Source organism: Aphis gossypii, chromosome 2, assembly GCF_020184175.1.
Source record: "Aphis gossypii isolate Hap1 chromosome 2, ASM2018417v2, whole genome shotgun sequence".
Lineage (NCBI taxonomy): Eukaryota > Metazoa > Arthropoda > Insecta > Hemiptera > Aphididae > Aphis > Aphis gossypii.
The window spans coordinates 54933860-54957396 of record NC_065531.1 but is presented as its reverse complement, the minus strand read 5'-3'; the positions used below and the strand labels follow the sequence as shown (position 1 = coordinate 54957396).

The 23537-nt window shown below is 26.1% G+C and overlaps 1 protein-coding gene across 2 annotated transcripts; it reads right to left on the bottom strand.

Annotated features, from left to right (window-relative positions):
- Positions 1-343: 343 nt before the first annotated feature.
- Positions 344-17701, bottom strand: LOC114130922 (E3 ubiquitin-protein ligase MYLIP-like). 2 transcript variants are annotated; one of them, XM_027996011.2, is made up of 7 exons: positions 17187-17701; positions 16821-17103; positions 14025-14218; positions 2213-2447; positions 1963-2138; positions 1582-1801; positions 344-1309 (listed from the first exon to the last, which is right to left on the bottom strand). In XM_027996011.2, exons 2-7 carry the CDS (start codon positions 16905-16907, stop codon positions 902-904), a joined length of 1320 nt encoding a protein of 439 aa, XP_027851812.1. In that variant the 5' UTR covers positions 16908-17103; positions 17187-17701; the 3' UTR covers positions 344-901. The 2 variants fall into 2 exon arrangements, with proteins under 2 accessions (XP_027851812.1, XP_027851811.1); XM_027996010.2 differs by having other exon boundaries at positions 16821-17701.
- Between the last annotated feature and the right edge of the window lie 5836 nt (positions 17702-23537).

Here is a 23537-nt window from a genome sequence, read left to right as displayed (position 1 = left end):
ATGAAAGTATCTGAGAAAATCATTAATATTTATATATATTTTTTAATTTGATGATGTATCATTACGATACCATAATGCAATTTATGAAAATAAAACACTATAGTCTTGCTCCTAGCTAATTGTATCAATAAATTTGACCTTTAATCTCAAATTCCAAGATCTGAATATTTTACTTAAGACTACAATGTATACATATAATTTTCTGTAGTCATTATAGGATATTTCATATAATTAATAGTAATTCTAATTCATTTGAACTTTTATTTTTATCACAATGACAGGGTCATTCCCTCATTTTCCTCAAAATGTAAAAAGAAATATGTGTAAATACAATACATATCTATAAAATTGCATCATTTTATATATTTTATAACACAATGATAATAATGATAGAATAAATGAAAAAAAAAATAATAAATATTTTAAACAAAAACTAAAAGAAGAAAAATTCAACTTTATATTATAATATATATAATTATACTCATAATTTAAATTGTACTTAAATTCAATATTAATATTTAAGAATACATATATTTGTATTAACAAACAATTGTGTCAATTATCTGACTTGTACAAATTAATAGTATAATGGTAACACAAAAACTTAAATTTAATTATGAGTTTGTATAAAAAGTATTCTTAAAAAAAATACATTAAAAATACATTACTTTAAACTAAATGAATTTTAAAGAACACTTAAATGATACAAATGAAATTATCTTTTCATTTAACACATCAATACTACAAAATAATTTTAATTTAACAAAAATAAATAAGTATGAAAGTATAGGAAGTTTTGATATATTAGCATTATCACAGACATTCATGCTACGAGGTCAATCTTAATGACAATACGTCCATCACAAGTTATCATAACTAGGACATACTTTACTCGATTGCATCATTGATGATGAAGACCTGGCAAGTCAGCTAAAGTTGGAATAAACACATGCCTGGATTCATCAATTACACCTCGACACAATGGACAAGTTTCACAACGTTTAACACATGTTCCACAAGCAATTACATGACCACATGGGAAAAACACATGATCAATGGTAGCATCCATGCAAATTCTACATGTAAGAGCATCAATGAGTTTGGCCAATTTGTAGCTATCTTGTGAAGTAGTTGGCTCAGGTTCAGGCGTACTCAACACTACTGTAGAGCTGGATGGTGTAACTTTGTTTTGCTTTTCATAAAGAGCACGACGTGCATTGTCATGCACTTCACGACAAGTCCTTTGTATGTCAAACACATATTTTTTTCCTAATGGCGAATCTTCATTAAATATAGATATAATTGTACCCTGAAAATAAAATCATTACGTCAACAACAGTTTTATAACATTATTGCATTTAGAAATTATCATAGGTCAGATTAAAGCGGAAGAACATTTCAATATCTTTGATAAAATTGCATTTCATTAAACACTTTCATTAGTTCATTGTTCATATTCAAATATAGGTGACGACCATTATAGAATGTTATATTAACAGAGGTGTTTACACTTTACACATGCAATATTTTTTTTTTTGACAATTTATAAAAAAATATTCACACTTTAAATACAATAATTACCTTGAGATCCCTGATATATTGTGATGTGACAGCACCTCTGACAGTTTCACAACTATAGAATGCATGCTTCTCCGTTAATGCTCTATAAAGAGTATTTGCACCCAGACTAGATTCTAATTTCAATACGATTAGTGTTTCGGAATGTTCAACACCTGCCAAATACCACATCTCAAATACACGACGATGACTAGCAGCGCTACGGATCGCAGTATAAGGAATCCTAAAAAAATATAATGAATAATATAAATAAAAATTTTTTTATTGAAACGGTGTATTATAATTTTGAAGTATAAAGAACAAATTCAATAGTATGCCTAATGAATGTTCACATCATTCTTAACAGATAATATCTATATTAATATAGTCAGCTCTGATATTTACATTTGTTTTTCATGATCAGTTTGATCTGGGTGCTCTAGACTAATGCCATGTGGTCCAACTCCCACCAATACTGAAGAACCATTACTTGTTCTGCCTTCAAACACCTCTTCACCAAAGTTTTGTAGACCAGAGACTTCTTTGATTAACCAATATTCAGCAGTTGTTTGTTTCATACCCTTAAAAGATAATATATTTTATAGAGTTAAGACAAAAAAAAGTTAATTAAAATAAAAATATTTATCACACATACTTTCATTTCAGCCTGAAGATTTTGAATATGATCAATTATGAACTCATCATCATCTTTAGATGCACCCAAATGTTCACACCAATAAGTGAAAAACTGCACAAGAGCTACCGAGTCATCGCAATCGCCGAATTCAGCTTGTGCCAACAATGCAATAGTCTTACATATTGCTTGGCTATCTGCCGGTCTTAAACGCCCTTCACAAAGCTCTAACTTGGCATGCAAATAAAACTGATGGCTGTAACAAAATAATGATAAAAATAAATAAACTGATAATTGATAATAGATTGTTATAATAGTAATACCTTTAAGATTTTAAAATATTTCTAAGTACATTTTTATTAGCATAATTTACTCTCAATATTATTATTTATAATTAACCATTAATAATTTGTACTTTACAATTTGAATTTATTTTATCAAAATACATCATTTTTCAATACTTTGATGTTAAATTGTATAGTTGTATTATTCTTCAACTATAAATACGATATACAACCATAATTTATTAGGCCTATTGTATTTACTTGTAGAATAATAACTAAGAACTAAAGAAAATCGTCTTTTTTTATTAACACCGAATTAAAGAATCATGGGGGGGAGAACTATAAAAAAAAAAATTTAAATCAATAATTCAACTGATCAAGTGGCCAGGTTAGGTATACTGGCACTTATATCTTGAAATTAATACAAGACAGGAAATCTAGAACATACATAATACTTCTGAGTTATAAATTTAAAGTTTAACTATTTCAGTATACTTGTGTTTATATTACATCGAATAAATAAAATAAAATAATGATAATCTACATGGTATTATTTTTTTAAAGAATAATACTCGATGTTATAAAATACATTATTATTACGACCAAAGTTCAATTATTTTGTAGTGAGAAATGTGTTAAGATCAAAATGTTTTAATTTTTACGTAGGCATATTTTTTTTTAGGTAATAGTTCATTTTACAATAAATCGAGGTCAATATTTTTTCATTCCAGTGACCCCAATAATAAGGATAATATGATTTATGAACAATGATAACTAGTATTTAAAAACGCTTACAAAATAAGCAATTTAATAGATGGTGATGATTAAGGTGAGGCAGATAGGTGGGCCAACGTAACTAATATTTTTTTTTTTTTTAATTTCTATGGATAATAGCAAAATTATTATTATTATTATGTTCTTCAAGGACAAACCAATATATCTAATAATACTAACAAGTAATAGGTTTAGGATATATAAATGATATATAGACCATACGTATATACTCCCACATTTAAAACAAAACTAAGAATTATTATTTTCGATATTATACAAAACTTTCGAATAACACATTGCTAATTTATTGAGAAACTAATTTGTAAATCTAAGTCAGCTGTTAAGACTTATAGGTTATATATTTTTGTTACTCGTCAATTGGATTCATGTCTTATAAAATCATGAATATTGAACACTAAATTGTGCATTTTTTTTTTTATTTTCTCGATAAACCATTTAAAATAATAAAAAATTAAAACTTTGGACTGTCTTTGGTATCAAAAGTGATGCGTTTGATTAGGTAGTAGTGTATACGTGTATTAAGTAATAAAAATAAATTGTGAAACACGGTACTATTTTATTTCCAAGTACCTAAACCGGTTTTAGCAATTGCATGAACTACCTAAATACACACAAATCTTCAGACTCAAAAGTTACGATATATTATAAAAAATCCAAAACTATAATACGCTTATAAAGTAGTATGATAAACTGAATTTTCAGACTCAATACTTAAGTACATTTAAAATTGGTATATAATTAATAATCAAAATGTATTATATTTATAATTGAACTTGTACATCTCGGTAGAGATACCTAATATTATTTTATTTTATGTAGGTTTTTAAATACAAATTTTTTAAAATTAATCACTCTACATATTATTATAAACATACATCCATTAAAATGTTTAAAGAATTAAACAAATACACTCATGAAGTATCTTCTTTTATTTAAATGAATAGTTTCATACTCATAATAAAAGAGTGATGTACTGATGTGATTAAAACACTATAGATATACATTCTAATAATATACTTGGTAATTAGAATTTAGATATTTCACAGTACTGAGAGTAATTATAATAGTACTAATAGTACTATACTATCAACTATAAAATAATTTATTAAATGATATTATTTTTAAAGGATTCTGAATGACATTTTAAGTGTAGTGCAATAGTGTGAAAATAGTTAAACACTATCATATCCAGAATTAGTACCACATAATCTATATTATTATACTCTTTAGGCCGTAAACCATGTTAAACGAACTTTATTTTAGGCGAACGCCTCAATAAATTCATCAAAATATTTTATTTTAGATATTACGTCTTTAAATTATGAAATAAAAATAAAAACATAAACTATCGTGTTCTCTATTATTTTTATAATTTAATATTGACATTTATCTATACGTATGCATTTTAAATTTGATAATAGAAGCAATTAATTCACACATCTATATATTTTAGATGAAAAACAAAATAATTAAACATTTATTGAATTATGGAACCAATTAATCAATAAAACGTGACGTAAAAATAACTACATTAATGACCGTTATAATAGTTCGTACAAATAAATCCAAGATTATTGATTATAATATAATTTTTAACTAGACTAGCACCATATATGGGAAATTATATTTTTTCATCGACGCATTATCTGACCTTAACTCTCAAGTATGACCATGAAACGAATTTTATTAGTATAACACCCGGTGAATACGGAAATTAACAATATGATCAATATTAATTAATGCAATGTAAAAAGTAATGATACTTTTTCCTCATTTAAAAATGTAATGAGTACCTATTCTAATTTGAAATTCGACAATTTATTTATGAACTTTTCTCCGAATGCTCATGAAATGTTATTGGAAAATGTATCAAGCTAAGAGTAATTAATTCTTTAAACTTGGCAAGGAAACATTGTTAACAAAATAACACGTGTGATGGCAAAATATTTTATTTTTATAATGATGGCTTGACAGTTTAAATAGATACTGAATAGTTGTCAATTACGTTTAATAAAACTTATTGTCTTGGTATTATATAAAGAGATTTACTTTTCAGAGATTCGACATTCATATAGTACCAAAAAGTGGGTTTTACAGTAAATAATGCATTTAATTAATATATTAATATATTAAATGTTAAAAGTCCAAACTTAAACTTTTAAGGGAGGTTAAGGGTTAAACCTCCACGAAATTTTATCGGATTACGTAAACTTAGAAATTGACATGAGTTTGTTTATTTGATTTTATATTTCATAACTCACCCTCTCCCTTCCTCAGAAATTTGGTTCTGAGAACAACCTTGAAATTCTTTATGCTTATATGGTTGTTTATAAGTTAAAACATACATTCAACATTTGAATAAATTATATAACAAATAAATTGAATATTAATCTTGCCACGTAACGTATACTATTTAGTAAATAAATTGTGTGGATTGTGATGTTGTTTACCGACTTTTAAGAGTCAAAATAATAATTATTAATGTATTTATAATTCAATATGCGTAATTGTAAACAGTGCAAATTCTCAATAGTTCAAAAATTGATAAAACATAAACAATTAAAATGAGTAGGAAAACATACATATAAATTACTTCAATAATTATTTATTGAAATGAATAAAAAACAAATTTAGCCTACTAACTAGATATTTTAAATACTTATTAGCAAACGATGGCAGCAGAGAATAGTTTTATCCACACAGAGCTTGCTCTGTAGTCAGTTAAATAGGAAAAAACAAAAAAGTTAAGATATTTTAGGTAGTACCTAATAAAGTTAAAGTGTTGAATAGAAATAAAAACAATAACAATTTTAAAAATGCCTACCTAACATCTAGTATTCTAGTAAGCTCTAAAAAACATATTATTCAATTACTAGTAATCTGTTCTAATCTAATGCATACCTTAAGGAATTATAACATTCATAACTAGTATCATTAATAAAAACGCATTTAAAATATTACACTGTTGTAATGGACTATACAAGTATTCATCATTAATAAATAACTCATAAATAGTTGCATTTTGAGGGAAGGACGATGATAAGATGTTAAACATCATCATTTTACAAAAAAAAAAAATCAACAAAAATAATTTTCATTATATAAATGGCTTATACGAAAATCATTTTATGATATAAAATTGATGGTCTGTTATTCGTCCGGAGAAATTAATTAGTTGGTCTATGAAATTAGAATACAGATCAATACTGCGAAAAAATATCCTGTGTATTTCCGGGCATTATGAACATCGAATGACGTACGAAATAACTGAAGCGTGACCCTTCAAGACCTTTGTTGGTAATATTGACAATGAATTGTCGTGATAGATTTAAATAATTGCATAATCCAACGGTATTCTTCAATGTAGCTATGAGGTACACCTATAATAAATTTCGTTATTTGATGAGATACGAAAATATTTCACATTAGTTCAATTTATTTCATATAATTTTAGTAAATAAATTATTATATTAGAAAAATAATAAAAGAACAAAAAACTCCATTCAACGAATGTCGGAGTGTGTCAAGCTGAAGGTTTTGACGAATGTCTACATCGAGGTAAAATAATTTTATCACGTTTGTTATATAATATACATAGATTCCGTGCAGCTCGTCACGTGCACCACAACATGGACAAACAGTATAAACTCTAATTTTAGTAATAATATAGAGAAAATAAGAATAGGAAAAAAGATACTATAATAAGTAGTATAACTATAGGGTTTGGTTTATTTTTCTTTTCGTAGTGCTTATAAATGATAATTTTATACATCGAAAAGCAACATATATACTATTAGGTAAAAAAATCAAATATTCATAATTAAACAATTAACCGAGGTTTATAATTACAAAAGTCTAATAATGAAGATAAAAAACAAAAATTTTGTATTTTTATCAAACAGACCATATATACCTATGAAAAATTTTAAATCCTTGAATAAATTATTTAAACTACATTACCTAGGTTGTCAAAATAAGTAAAAATCTAATAAATAATTATATAAAATAGATAATAGATTTTTATTCTATAGGTAAAAATAGTTATTTAAATTAATTCATTATAGGTACATAATTTATTTTTCACTAATTTTGTTAACTGAATTCGTATAATTGTATTTTAACATCAAAATTATTATTGTTCATATTATACATTTAATTTAATTTATACATGACCATAGTTGAATCTAAATACGTAAAATAAAAACTGAAATTATTCTATTTTTATTTTTTAGAATGATTTTCATGCAAAATCACTGAAAATAATTCTTAATTTTCAGTATGTTAACACCATAGATAAATCAGTCGCATATACTGTGGCGGAAGCATGACGCACAACAGTTAATTAACAATAAACAGGCGGCGTTATTGAAAGAGCACGGGACGAGACCCTTGTTATATGATTGTAAATGATGTTCCCCGGAGCTTTTGTTTTGTTTACTCGGAGTAATTATTATTTTAACAGTGTATAATAATACGCCAAAACAAAAATTCACTGTGACAATAATGATAATACATATTATAGTCACATCACCAGAGCATGAATAGATAATTCGAAAGCCAATAACATTAAATGTTATACGAAAATGTTAGAGGTTACTTTTAAAAACGTTATTGACATTAAAAAGCAATATGAGAAGTTTTTATCTGCTGTAACCTAAAATACGCATAATAACAAAAGAAATAATTAAAATTATTAATAAAAAATTAAAAACCAATTAAAGTGATAGGTATTAATACAGTGTATTGGTGTATTCGTTGGTAAATCAATAATTGCATTACACTCGAATATACGATTGCTGATGTTCCATTAACATCGTAAAAATATTGCGTAAGTGGGTTTGTTTATATAGTTTATACATTTAGAGGTTGTTCAACTCATCTTGACATGAATAAAACGTAAAAAAGTACAAATTAAAAAAAAATACAAAGTCCGACTTTTAGATGTACCCCTATAGAATTTAATATATATTATTAACAAATAGCAACAAATTATAAAAAAAATCAATGGAATATCAAATATATGGAAATAAAAATACTCAGTATAAAAATTAATAAAAATAATAATCTACCTACCTGTGTCGGTATTGGCTGAATTCGATTTGTTAAATTAGAGCACTGTATAATGTTTGAATATTTTCAAACTTTTGTAAATAATCTCTATAAATTATACTAATTACAATCTATCAATAAAAATTATAGCCAGTCGTCAGTGGAGCGATAATACATGTTTGATTTTTCTAAATTAAAAAGGACCATTTAAAACATTGTATTACAATAATGCAACTTGGTTTTAAAATGATGAATTATTTAATTTGAGGGATAAAGTGCTCCACGAATTTAATACAAGATACCTATTTAAATTATAGGTATTACTTAATAGTATATAAGTTATAACAATCATTTAACATTATATAATATTATAATTTGTTTAATAAGGTATCAAATACTTAAACGTTTAAATCTTTTTATTATTTTGTCATAAACCATAATACAACAAACAACAAACTGATAATTTAGTAAAATAAACACACGGTATAATAATTTTTAAGAACATTACATCTCAATTTATTGATATAGCTTAGATAATATAAAAAGATAGATAAATATCATGTTTCATTACACACAGGCAGTAATGTTATAAACAAAACTAAAAAGATAGCTATTTGGATTGCTTTTAGAATTTTATTGTTTTACAATTCTACATTAATAACAACTTACTGCCCATAAACTTATTTTATGTAAGTTGTAAATACTTTGTGGTGCTAAAAAACACAGTTGGTCTTAGAATACATACTATGAATTATAAATTATAATAGTATGTGAAAATGAATATTGTATGGAGTACTGGAGTATGGCGAGTGTTTCACACAATTTTTGTATTGCATTTTGACAAATAACAAAGGAATCCTTTTTTCAAACTGTTAATTTTATGATATATACACTTATATATATTTATATAAATATATAATCAAATTAAATGGGTTTGTGTATTGACCCCAAGAAACTAATAACATAAGAGTTTAAATAAATACATTTTTATTTTATTGAATAATCAATTTATTTAATAATTCTATGATTAAATATCATTAAAATAATATTATTCAAAAGAAAGAAATATAATTTAATAAGTAATTGAAAATAATTAAGTAAAAATTATGAAATTATTTAACTTGTTATGGAAAATTTTAAACATACTTTTTTCTCAATATATATAACCAATTAAAATAAGTAAATACTTTAGTGAATTTTGTGGTTAAATTAATAAATTATAATAACACTAAAGTTTGATTAGGTATATTCAGAAAGAACTATTTTTTTCATGGATATCTGTTAAATACATTTAAATTAAACAGATACATTTGTTTCATTATTATAAATTCCAAAAATAATTACATTACATGAGTAATGTGTTGTAGTAGGCATTATGAAATTGGGCATTGCATATTTAATAGAATCTTTTTCTAGACTGTTTGTTGTTCTATGCGTTTATCGGCTACATAACACAAAAATAAAATTAATATGATATATGGAACAATGTTATAGAAAAAGTAGGTACTTCAAATTAACCATTTAAGCTATATACTCTTCTCAAAGTATTTACATTTTACCTTAGTATAAAAATTAATTTATATATATAAACGTTAAAGGTTTATAAACAGCGATAGATTTAATTTATTAAAAATTTGGTATTCTTTTATTAAAATATATACATTATAATATAGATCATCAACCCATATTTACCAATATAAAACATAAAGATAAATAATACATTGTGTATTGTCTATACGAGTACAAGTGCAAGGACAAATCACCAATCTCAGTGAAATGATAATACCTACATCCTAAAATAAAACCGATAAGAATGATTTGAAATATTCATATACCTATCTAAAACTACATTAATCACTTTTAACACGCTATCTAATGTGATAAATATAAACAGGAGAAATGTAATGATTAGTAAAAAAATCAATGATTGTATGCAAGGTCAATAACCATAAAGTGTAACTAAACAATCAATAAATAATACATTGTAAGTAACATTGAACCCAAAATTACGAAATTTAAGGAACAATTTTTAATAGTACTTAATAATAGTATAAGGGAACAAGGCCAAAATTTGTTAATATGTGTACATATATGAAAACTAATTAAACATTATTTTAATGGCCTTAAAATAATACCATGCAAGTTATAATATGGTAAAATAATATTCATGGTTTGGTTGACAATTTTTCCAAGACTTTCTCTCTGCATTGTTATTTATAGCATAATTCATTTTAATATTAAAGCTAACAACACAAAATTGATTCTGTTGAACAAACAATTACTATGTCACATGTGGGCCAAAGAGAAAAACAAATGGTTCACAGACATCCTCTTAAATAAATTAAATTATATATTAAAACACTTATAAATACTAAGTATATAATTTGTTCAATGATTAAACTATTATAGATACCCATGAGTAACCTAACCTAACCCACTATCTGCAAATAGTTAATAATACAGCACAAGCATAGTTTCTTAATAATTATCAAACATAAAGCCAATTTGTCAAATTATTATTTCTATCTAAGGTCAACTAAACTTGCTAACCAAATGCAAATATTTTTTAATAAAATGCCTATTAATCATTAACTCAGCTTTAAACATTATTGGATAAAATCCATTCTACAAAAAAAATATTGGGTAATAACTAGTAAGTAATTAGTAATTACTAATTACATATCACATTTTCCTAGCACTCACTGCAATTTATATATTTTCTTAGAATGCAATCCATGTACAGTAGTAATACCAAAATATTACTTATCATAATTTTATTTGTTGCTTAATCTAAATTAATTTAACAGAAAAGTCAAAACCCAAAGGAAATTATATTGAACAATTAAAAGATAAGCATCTATAAAATATTATAAAATATATATTGTATAGCAAATTAATACATTTTAAATTATCATGAAATTACTCAAAACTAAAACTAAATTTCTTTAAAATTCAAAAAAATGTATTAACACCAAATGATATAATTATGAACAATATACATAACGGAGAAACATGGAATTTTCAGTAAATATTTTCAAAAACAAATTTAAAACTGTTAATCAAATAAATAAGTAGTAATTTAATAGGGTAATAAGAGGGATAAATATCCCAAGTAATAGTATCTACTATTTTTTGGTTACTTAAAACTATGTATTGTGGTTCAATAATATGTTACAGAATAAGTCAAAATAAAAATGTACAATGTTACATTACTGTCCAAGACAAGAATAGAGATAAAACTTATAAACCTAGTAGTATTATAATTTTACTAAATGTTATTAGTTATTAAGACACGAAAATCTAAGTTGATTTAATTCTTAATATTTTAAGTAGTAGTAGGAACTAAACATTACACAATATTCAATTTTATATACTTTTAACTATTATACTCTACATTAATATCAGAGATAATATTTCGAGTACATAATTACACTAACACAGCACGTGGGTATCTACTGATTCTACAACAAGTTTAATTATTAATTACTAGGACATTTTTTGTAAAACAAATAATTTGAAAAATGTGTACATAATATATTTATTTTGTATTTGAACTGAAACCAAAAACTTTCAAATTCGTAGCAAAAACTTTAAACTTAAAAAGCCATGTCATTAACCATATCAAATCAGTAAAACCTGAACTGATAGAACTTATATTTATTTCTTTCAACAAACAACATTTACAATTTATATATAACAAATATTTTAATACAAAGAGAATTCTATGTTTGAATTTATTAATAAAAAGCCTGATAATATTATGAAAAATAATCACATTTAAACCTAAGAATTTAATGAACCATTCATACAACCTAAAACAAAATGACAATTTTTAAAAAGTATTCTGAAAACAGAAACCTTTAAAATTTGAAACGGTTGCATGCCCTGTCTAATAAAATGTTCTATTAATAATAAATAGATAATACATAGGCTATTTAAGAAAAAATTAAATGTCAACTAAGTTAATATTTAAAATGATTTTATCTTATAATTATTATGAATCCCGGAAACTAAAACCAAGGAAAAAAAACTACAAGGAAAAAAAGCAAAATGATAATAATATAATCATTATAATATAAATAGGTAATAAAAAAAATTGACTATTGTCTGATTATATTATTGAGTTATTTGTAATTTTTGAAAGCAATAGTATATCTATAGGGAATTCTGAAACTAAAATGCATGTAATAGAAAATTAAACGAACTTTTAACTATATACAGAGCAATCATAATTTATATAATATATCACATAATTTACTTATTATGCTCATTTGTTTATTATATATTTTTTTAAGGTAATAAAATATGTATATCTTAAACGTACGTAATGTCTGATTATATTATATAATAATTATAACCATCATATTGTAAACCCTATAGTAGCAATGTGAATTGGACAAAATAAATTTATAATTGTAAAATATTTAAATGTATAATTAATTTATATATAATTTTTATAAAATTGATAGCACACTGAAACAGCAAATAGATTGTATATTATATTTTGTGATGATACTCTCTGATTATATTATAATTTTGGTTTTTTTTCCATACACCAATCATTATATAGGTAAATTGGTAATAATCAAGTTTCAAAATATGCTTTCAATATTTACTAAATTTATTAAAGTGATTCATGAAAAATTAAGTTTGTAATTTATATTTAATTACTTAGTATTAATTGAATATAATATATCATAGGCGTGTGCACAGGTAGGGCTGATTGGGCTTTAGCCCCACCTGAGCCTTTTATTTATACGTGAATGGGTACTTGGTACTTAAGAAAGTATAACAAAATAAATCTAAATCATAGATATTACATAATTAAAAATATACTGGTTGCCCATCGAAATATTAAAATTTTAAATCAATATTGATGAATTGTATAATTTATTGTGTGAAATAATGAAAAATGATTTAATGATTGTTTACATTTTCCAGTTACCAACAAAAAGGTCAATACGAAATTTGTATTGGAAATTTCTACAATTTTTTTCTTGGTTCGCCATGACAGAGGGGGGGGGGGGGGTTCAGATTAAATTTAGCCACACCTGACTCAGAAGTCTGCGCACGCCTATGTAATACATATCAATTTCCTTTTATAATAGTTCTATCGCATTTCATGTTCCTATATTAAAGTGTGGTTTAAATAACAAAACTGTTGGTTATAAATAGTATTATGGTACTAAAATAGTAATTATTATCAATGACCGTACGTTTAATATTTTAAAAATGAATCATATAATATCATATACTAGGTATATAGTAAATTGAGATTAAGCCAGTTTTGTAGTTAAATCTTAATACCTACTTAGTTTTAAGTTTAAACATCTGCAATTATAAATTACCTACTTAATAGGTAAATTTCCATTATGAATTTAAGATTTCTATTGCTGTGTTAAAGTAAAGAATTGTCATTTGTTAATATTTAACCAGACTTGAGAGTATCCAAAAAGTAAATAGAAAGCGCCAATTTAAGAATGATAAATTCTTTACCTAATGATGTCATTTTTATTATTAAGCATGATTATAAAATTATGTGATATAGTACCAGCATTCCTATAGCATTCTCTATAAGAACTTAAGACATTTTTAATCTATTATTAAAATTTAATATAATAAAGCTTATAAATTATATTTTCTGATTTTTAATGTAGGTATATTCAACTATAATAAGATAATAATTCTTAAATTTTAAAACTTACCGGGTAGATTCTTGTAACAATAAATGAGGTGGAACCCAAAATTTAACTCTTAGAGCAAAACGATACGGATGAACTCCAGCCACTTGATGTTCAATTAAATTTCTTAGATTTAACCAAACATCTTGCCCTTTGACAGTTTTGTACTGTAATCCAAAGTAATCACACTCTTTATTGATGCCCAGACATTCACATACCTATAAGACATGAACAGTTTTTAATAGGTAGTCAATATAAATTGATGAATCACTATCAAAGTGAAATTATATTATCAAATAAATATATAATTATTATACTTATGTAGGCATCTACATAAATATAAGTATTTTTAATATAATTGTCAACAAGTACATATTATTATCATTCAATAACTTTAAATATTTACATGTAAGCGTATAAATAATATATTATAATATATAATATACCAATTTAACCCTTGTAATATTAATAACTAATATTTTATAAAAGTAATAACATCTACTAAATACTAATCAACTACAAATTTAGCTTTACATTCCGTCATAGAAATAATTATTTAGGTACCCCACCGAGATTTTAAATTCTAAGCGAAATGATGAATGTATTAATTTTATAACAATGTATTTTTTCATTTTTTTTTTTTGTCTGTCATGACTCATCCTAACCTTGGGGTAGTAATATTTACTACAGCTTATTGATTCAATTTTCAACTTTGGAGGTGATTTCTAGTAACAAATTGAATCATGTTTTGGAAGATCAAAATTAAAAATTTTCTAGTTCATTTCTTGGTAAACAAAAGGAAAATAAATTAAGAAAAATTAGGAATTTTAAATTTTATATTAAATAAGTTTAATGCAGTAACTAAATAATAGTTATATCAGAGTTTAAAGCTATACCAACAGTTTTAAATACTTAATAAAAATGTAATATGAAGTAGATTGTAGGTAATCATATTAAATTCACAGAATCCTTTACAACTGAGTTCATAGATACAGCCAGCTTAAAAACTCTAACCAGGAACGTATATAAAATAAAATGTCTGAAAAGATGTGGGTAAGTTGTTTTTAATTGTATTAATTAAAATATTAAACGCAATGTTTTGCAATAAAAATAAGCTATAAACTTTTTATTTATGTTACATAATCCCGAGCATAATCCAATCTACCTATATATAAGCATATTTTGTTGTTTTAGGTAAGCAACCTCGAACAATACATACCATAGTAACTAAACCTCATATTAAACTATAAATGATTCATAATATTAAAATTAATTAAAAATGTAGGGATGAAAATTATACAAAGTACAAAATAAATATTTTTAAAAATTGGTTTAATTTAATATTTTTTCTTTGTTGAAATTAGTTATACTCAGATATTCTCATATATGTTTTATTTAGCCCGATCAAAAAACTTCCATCTGTCAAGACGTTAGATACAGGAGTCATCATGAAATAATCAAAAACTTTTTATGTCATCAAACAATACAATATTTTGATTTTGTATGAAATACAACTCAGACAGATCAGAATTAAAATTAATATGTTATCTAATATCCCAACATATTATAGGTAATATTAGTTACTTTAGATTTATTTTTGAAAATAAATAGGTGACTTGTACCAAGATTAGCTACTGATTACATATTACAAACTTTAATTACCTATAAGGATTTAAATAACTATTATTTAAATTTATTTTTTTGTGAATTTGTATTTGTTGCAAGAACAATATTTTAAATGAAATAAAAGTAGTACATATTTTGAAAGTATATACATCAATAACAATTAAAAAACTCTTAACTTGTATAAATACCAGGTACCTAGTAAACATCATTTTAAATTTAAAATAATTTGGTCAAATTATATTTGGGGTGATAGCCATGGAATGATAGAAATAAGAAAGGAGAAAAAACAATAATAATATAGTAGGGACTCATACATCTAATACAAGATCTAATAAGTGGCAAAATATTTTCAAAAATACTTGAGAAAAAAGATGTTCACAAAACTATAAACTACTAATCTGATTACAAACAACTTAATTTTTTTATAATTTTAACCTCGATTTTAACTACCTACAAAGTACAAAACCTCGTACAAAACTCAATCAATTTAGAATGTTAGTGCCTATATATTAATATTAATATAAAGGTATAAAATGTAATAAAGATCAATTAGATAAAAAGATACTAAAAAGTTGGGAGATAACAGTAGGTAACATAGGTACTGATTTATTTTCCTTTTTTTTTTTTTTTTTTTTTTTTTTTTTTTTTTATTTTGTAACCCTAGGTAATTAATTTGAAAATCAAAATTTACAACTGAAGTAATTTTTTCTCTCATTCTATCAAAATATTTTGTTTTGTACTAGTCAGCAGGCTAAATACTTTTTACTTCTCACTTTAAATAGGAAATGAGTACATTGGGTAGCATCTCGAGAGCTATAACTACCATAATAGCGAGCATAATAGGTAACACCACTACCAACTATTGGCATTACCAAATTCATACATTTCTGGATTGATTTTTTAACCATGTTACAAATGTATGACAATTTTAAATGATGTAAATAACGGTTTAAAAAAATTAAAATACAATAAAATATGAATTTAAATATTTATACTTTTCTTTCTTTCTCTCTTATTATAAAAGTGAAGCTATATTATCTAACTCGCCTCGACCATCATTACACCCCTAAATAATATCTCTAAGCGTAAGTTGAACAGAAAAAAAGTAAGACAATAAATAGCAGAGTTTGGAAACTGCAGATCGTGCAGTGGCGACAGCATGTATAAGCTAAATACATTATGTTTAGTGTTTACCTTCTCCAGGCATTCCAGCCCTTTTGCTTTATGGTCGAGTCTGACTTCGATGACGACTGCGTTCGGTTGGCTCACTAAACACCACATTTTCACTTTTCATATTTTGCCTGGTAATCCGCGCGAACGTTACTGCTGCTGCGTTTGACGTTTGTCACCACAATTGACAGCCACAGGTATATAATATGAATGGACCGGTACGATCGCAACGGGAGGGAGCGAGCACAACACTATCAGCAGGTCGATTGTCGACGACGAGGCGTTAAAAAACCAAGACGTCGGTCGCCTATAATAATCGTTATCGAAAGTTAAAGTATGTAATTAAACGTAGGTATTGCACTGGTATTTTAAACACAAAACTCCGATCACCTAATCACCGCGACAGGCCACTGACCAGACTGACCACGGCGTACGTCTCTGGGTTTAACGGAGGCATATTATTATTATTGTTGTTGTTATTGTTATGCGACGGCGGGAGTTCGCGAGCACGCGCGTGCAAGGAATACGAATGGCGGACGGGGAGAAACACGGGCGACGAGCAAAATAAAATTCAAAAAAAAAAAAATCAAAGGATAAGAACGATATTGTAGTAACCGTCTGTGGCTAATGAGTAATAATAATAAGCGTTGATCGAAAAAAAAAAAAAACAATAATAAATTAAAAACCAACTATAAGCAACAACACGCGCTCTCGGCGTCGATCAGCTGCTGCATAATTTGAACGACTTGACGGCTAACGAGTGGTGGTGGTAAAAGGAGGGGAACTTAACCCGTGGATTACTACTACTGTCTACTACTACTACTACTACTACTAAAAGGGAACGGCGAACGTGTCATCGGCGACGGTCGGCAGCGGTAACACGACCGCGAGAAGAGTAAATTAGTTGAAGCATATTATATCTATTCTGTGGTAGAACAGTATAATATTATTATTATACCATATACCCTCTTCCCCGCCCGTCGTCATACCCGACTCTTTGTCCGGGCGGAGTGGCACTGTTGCCAATACCGCTGCGATGCCACACGTTGCCGCGCAGCATCCGAAGCGATTTTATTTCGCACGACCGAAATACAACTCGGAAACGCTGTCGTTTGTTATACTCGCATCGTGTGTGTATACGATTTATTTTAAAGCTTTCGTTGTAGCACGTGGTGATTTTTTTGACTTTCCGCTATTAGACGTCCCAGACAGATTCGTCAAAAAAAATATCTATATAATATCCTTGAATAATGTTTTATGATTATTATTGGGTAATACATACATTTTTATTAAATATTACACAATATTATTTTATTGCACAAAATGGTGAATTGAATTAGTAAGCAGTCAGGAGTGGAGAAACAATCCGTTGATGGAAGTTCGTGATCTAATAATATGTAATTCATAAAAAAAAATACCGCAGCTTTGCAATAAACTAGAATTTATATAAAAAGATGGACTTTTTTGAATCAAATTTCTTAGTTCCACAAGTCTTATAGGTATATTCACGTTCTAAAATATCGACAGCCCACGATGGTCACCGGTGTTCGGTTCAGTTCCACACGGCACGTACTTTGTCCGTTGCTATATAAGTTTAAGTACGTATTAATGTACTGTATAGTGTATAAGTATATTATATTAGATGTATATTTTACCTGACAGTCGGATGGTACGACGAAATCCTAAACTGGTCTGTCAAGTGCACACAAAAATACAAAACTCTTCGAGTGTATATTTTTTGGTGTTTTTTCCTTCCACGCTTACCATTAACGCTAAGTCCCTAACTTCAGGTATACAACTGCAGGCCACTGGGTCAAGGCTAAGTCTTCTATAATATCAAAAAATCACTATACACCCATTAGGCATTAATTATTATATTAAAAGTCGTTGCAAAAACTATTCGACTCGAGTTCGAGTAACTGAGTAAGGACAGCTTATAATCTAAATATCTAATTATTTTAATTATATGACACAGTCTGTAACTAAATGCAATGTTTTTACCTGCTACAAAAAATGTTAACAGTGATATATAATATTAATTTAGTTTTTGTAATTATTGTTGAAAATATTTAAATATGTCAGAAGAAACATGCACTCTTCAAGTGGATAATACTAACGGACCTGTAATGTGTGGTGTCGTTAGTTGTTTTAGTGTTTTAGTCAACTATAATGTATACACACTATTACACTAATGCTTATCCGGTTCTATATTTGTGTTATAAACTACTTTTATCATTTTCAGTCATATAAGTGGGTTGTGAACGGAGTTTTTCCTAATTAAAATATGTAAAAAAATTACTTGAGAAACTCAATTACTCCAGATCATTTAGAAAGTTGAATACTCATGAGTGTAGTTTGTAGAAAAAGATATTTTTAACTTCTATTAGTAGGTAGTTAGTACAGATAACAATATTCCGTAATTCATAAGGCTGCATTAAATAATGATTCTTTTAAAAAAATATTAATGTAGGTATTAACTTAAAAAAGTGTAAAATATAATATCATATTATATTCTCATATAGTAAAAAAAAAAGTAGATATAAACTCATTTGTACTAAGAGTATAGGTGCCTACATTACTTATTAGTTATTAATTAGTTTTGTATTGTATTAATACATCAAAATCAAATGTCAATCACGTCTTATTTTTTTGGAGGCCCTTATTTAATTACTTCTCAATAAAAAAAATATAAGCCTATCTGCCACTATATACTCGAGCTACATATATTCTACAAATACAAGTTAAAAATTAAAAAAAAATATATTATTTTATAATCCATCATTTTACATTTTAAATTATAAATTTGATATTGAAAAAATAAAAATATATTATATAGAATGTATTTATTATATTATTATACTTCAGTAAAAATGATTTTATGTCTATGGTAAATACTTGATTTATTTATCATTATCACTGTAACCTTCAAGGCCGTAACTAAGGGGGTAATGGAACATAATATATGCTACCCAAATCTTTAAATGGTTTAGCATATTTACCTAATACATAGGTACAGCCGGTAAAGGTATATACTATATAGTGATGTCATCAAAATAAATTTTAAAAAGATTTTTGATTCGTTTGCCTCTAAAAAATTAAAGTGCTTATAGTGTTTAAATTTAAAATTTTTTATTACGATGCGTTGGTACTAGTACAAAATGATACAGTTATAACTTATAATTAACGATTCTTTCCCGCGTGAAACTATTATTCTAAATAATTTTGTTATCATGAAACAATTATCAACAGTATATTAATGTCTGAGTGTCTGACCCATTTTAAGTTTCCAATTAAATTAATATTTAAATTTTAAACATATCTTAGAATATATGATATCGATTTTTCTTGAAATTAAATTAAAATAATTAACCAAACTCCTTAAAATTTAAATGTTTGTGGCTTCTAAATATTGTACCAATATTTTACATTTTTACCGGATAACAGCTTTCAAAGGTTTTATGGTTTATCCAGCCATAGTAGGTACCAACGTGTTGCGCACGCGCTTTCGACAGACACTTGTTGTACATCCCTATACAGCTGATGCAGCGTAGTAATTATATAATATTTATACTGCAAAATTATGTATACACTATTAAGATACTATTAAAATATTCTTATCCGTGCAAGCACTGATCGCATGTGCACGTGACGCACGTCATTCGATCGTGATCTATGATTTAAGATGAACGCCTGAATCTGTATGTTCGAAGTGCATGTCTCTGTTTTCTACTTTAAATAGTCGCGTCGACAATTTTTTATCGAATGTACGTGTACGATAATTTCTGTGCGTGATCGAAGGAGTCCGAAATACGTGACTAAATTCGATGAGTTTCAATATTTTTTTTCAACTATCTAAGTATAATATAATATGTTATATGTATACTTTGATACTTATATAAGTATCCGATATCATAATTTTGCTGTGTCTAGATTGTTGGTTACCTGGCCACTGATTAACTATAGCTATTTAATATTTAGGTAGTTTAACGAATTAATAAATAGATTATGTAATTAAAAATAATTTAATGTGAAAAAAATGAGGGAAAGTTATGATAATTTCTTGGCAACTCTGCAGCTGTACAGTAGATTGCAATTGTCCAGTGTATGTACCCTGTCATTGCAGAATTCTAATGCATAAAATGTATATCAAAAAATGTATAAAATAATTTTAGTAAAATGGAAAAGCACCTCCCCACATACCTCATTATATAATAATGTCTGGTTGAAAATTTCGATCCCAGGCTCGAATGTTGAAGTTACCCCACTGTGTAACATGCTAACATAAACATTGCAGACTGCAGTGACTTACTCAATGACAATATATACTCGACAGTTAGACAATTATATCGTGCAACAATATAGTTAGGTACCTACATAGATACTCACCTTTTTTTAAAAATATTTTGATTTTTAAGAAAGTTATTATTACTTACAAATTTCAATACCAGTTTTCGACAAATCTTGTAGGTATTACGTAATAAACAAATGACTATAAACTATAGATACTTGAAGTTTTCACTTAATGCTAATATATTAGCATTTTTTATATAGGTACATGGTATTATTTAAAATATAATATATGTACTGTTATATCATATATGATTGAATAGGTTATAGGTATTAATATATACCTACTTTTGATTTGGACTTACTATTAACTTAGCGTCTTAGCATGTATACGGGGTTAGTGGATTATTATCGGTAGGTAAATATACTAATATATTATATATCCCGAAGACCAGATGTCCTTAAAATGTATATCTCATATAAATATATAATTATAATATTATAATAATTTTGGTACCCTCGTGAGCGGACCATGGCCTCAAACCACCAATGCCATACAAAGACAAAATGTTTTTTTGCAATTCTAAATCTGCCTACGTTTTATGGTTTCTGTTTCACATTTCATAGAACAGCTCAGTGGCATAGCACGAGTAATAACTCTCCCCCCTCCCCCGGAAATCACGTACCACAGGATAATAGATGTACCTATATTAGTACTAGATAAACGGACACTTAGTACAGTAAAAATAAATAGGTAATAATTGATTGCGAACACTTGATACGGTAAAAATAAACCAGGTAGACAGAAATACATTTTATAAGATTAAATTATTCAAAACTTTATCTTAAAAAAAAAAACATGAACCTCTTACACAGTATGAAAATAAAATAATTACTCGAAATAATGTGCCTTACATTTAATTTTTAAATTTGTATAAGATTTCGGATTTAGTATTTACAATAATAAATTGACTGTCAATACTTCAAAAATTCACAAAGACTGTAGATAGCATTAAGCTATCAAAATAAAAATAAATTAAATTTTTAAACATATATATATATAACTCATAATAATTGTTCAATGTTCTCACATTCATCATTTTTAAAAACCAATAATTTTAAGTATTTATAATATATTATATTATCATTTATATCTTATAAATTATAATATTAATGTCTTTTTATTTATTTTCGTAAGAAATTTACAATAAACTGCATACATTATTTTCTACCTGAAATAGTACAAACTGTCAGCGGTTTTCCTTTTCATATGTGACCATACAAAGTGTCTAATCTCTACAACTATAATAAATATTTAAGTAGTATAGTTTACTGATTTGAGATTTCTTATTAATTATGTACACGATATACCTACAATCGATTAAATTATTTAAATTTTTTATATTATAAATGCATTTTGGTACATACAATATGTCAATATGCCACCCACATAGATAGAGGCCTCTAGGTGGCGAGATAAGAATTTACATTTTAGTCTTCCTACACAATACCGGGCAGAACATAAGAGTAACAGAATCGGGTGTAGCTGCGCGTAGGTATACATTATATTTAAATATTATATTATAGCTACTCTCATTTGTGTTACTAACTTAAAAACGTCCATTCGCTGAAATATTTTACAAATTTTGCGTCAAATTGAGAACTAACATTACAAAATAATAAAAATTACCACGTAGGTATCCCAAATTAATCATTGAATAATTAACGGAATTAACTTTAAATACTTATGGAACTTAGCCAATCTGCAAGTATACATTTTTATTCTTATGTGAAAAAGTATTATTATAAATAATATAATATACTTAATAATATATATGTATGTTACTAGAAACAAAAATAAAATATATTTTATTAGATATAATTTTGTAAAGATGCCAATAAGTATTAAAATAATTTACGACAGTTCATTAGTGGATATTTTTTTGTACTAAGCTTAGAGTAATTTGAATTTTTTTCCAAATTTGTGAAAATAGTCTGTAATATTGTTCAAACACCGCACATATAGTAATTACATAATTTTCTTTCCGTAGCTTCAATTTTAAACCTTTTAAATTTCTTTCTCACTAGAAATAATTTAAAAATGAATACTTTTTTAATTACGAAGATCTATAAAAAAATCGTATACATCAGTGCTGTCTAGCGACAAAAGTGAGGTAAAGATTATTATTTTTATTCTGTAATTATTATAATAGATTAGAAATTAGCATATTACCTAATTTAAAAAGTTATTTTTAGGATTAGATACAATAAATATTATAAAATCGAGGTAATTTGATTTTTGATATCAGTAGATATACCACTTATAAACAATATAAATAAACTTAGGTATTATAAAAAATTTTCAAAATTATATATTAGGACTAAAAGTTATACTTTTGATAATTGAACATTTTTACATGTTCTACTTTCAACAAAAATTTAATTACTATCAAA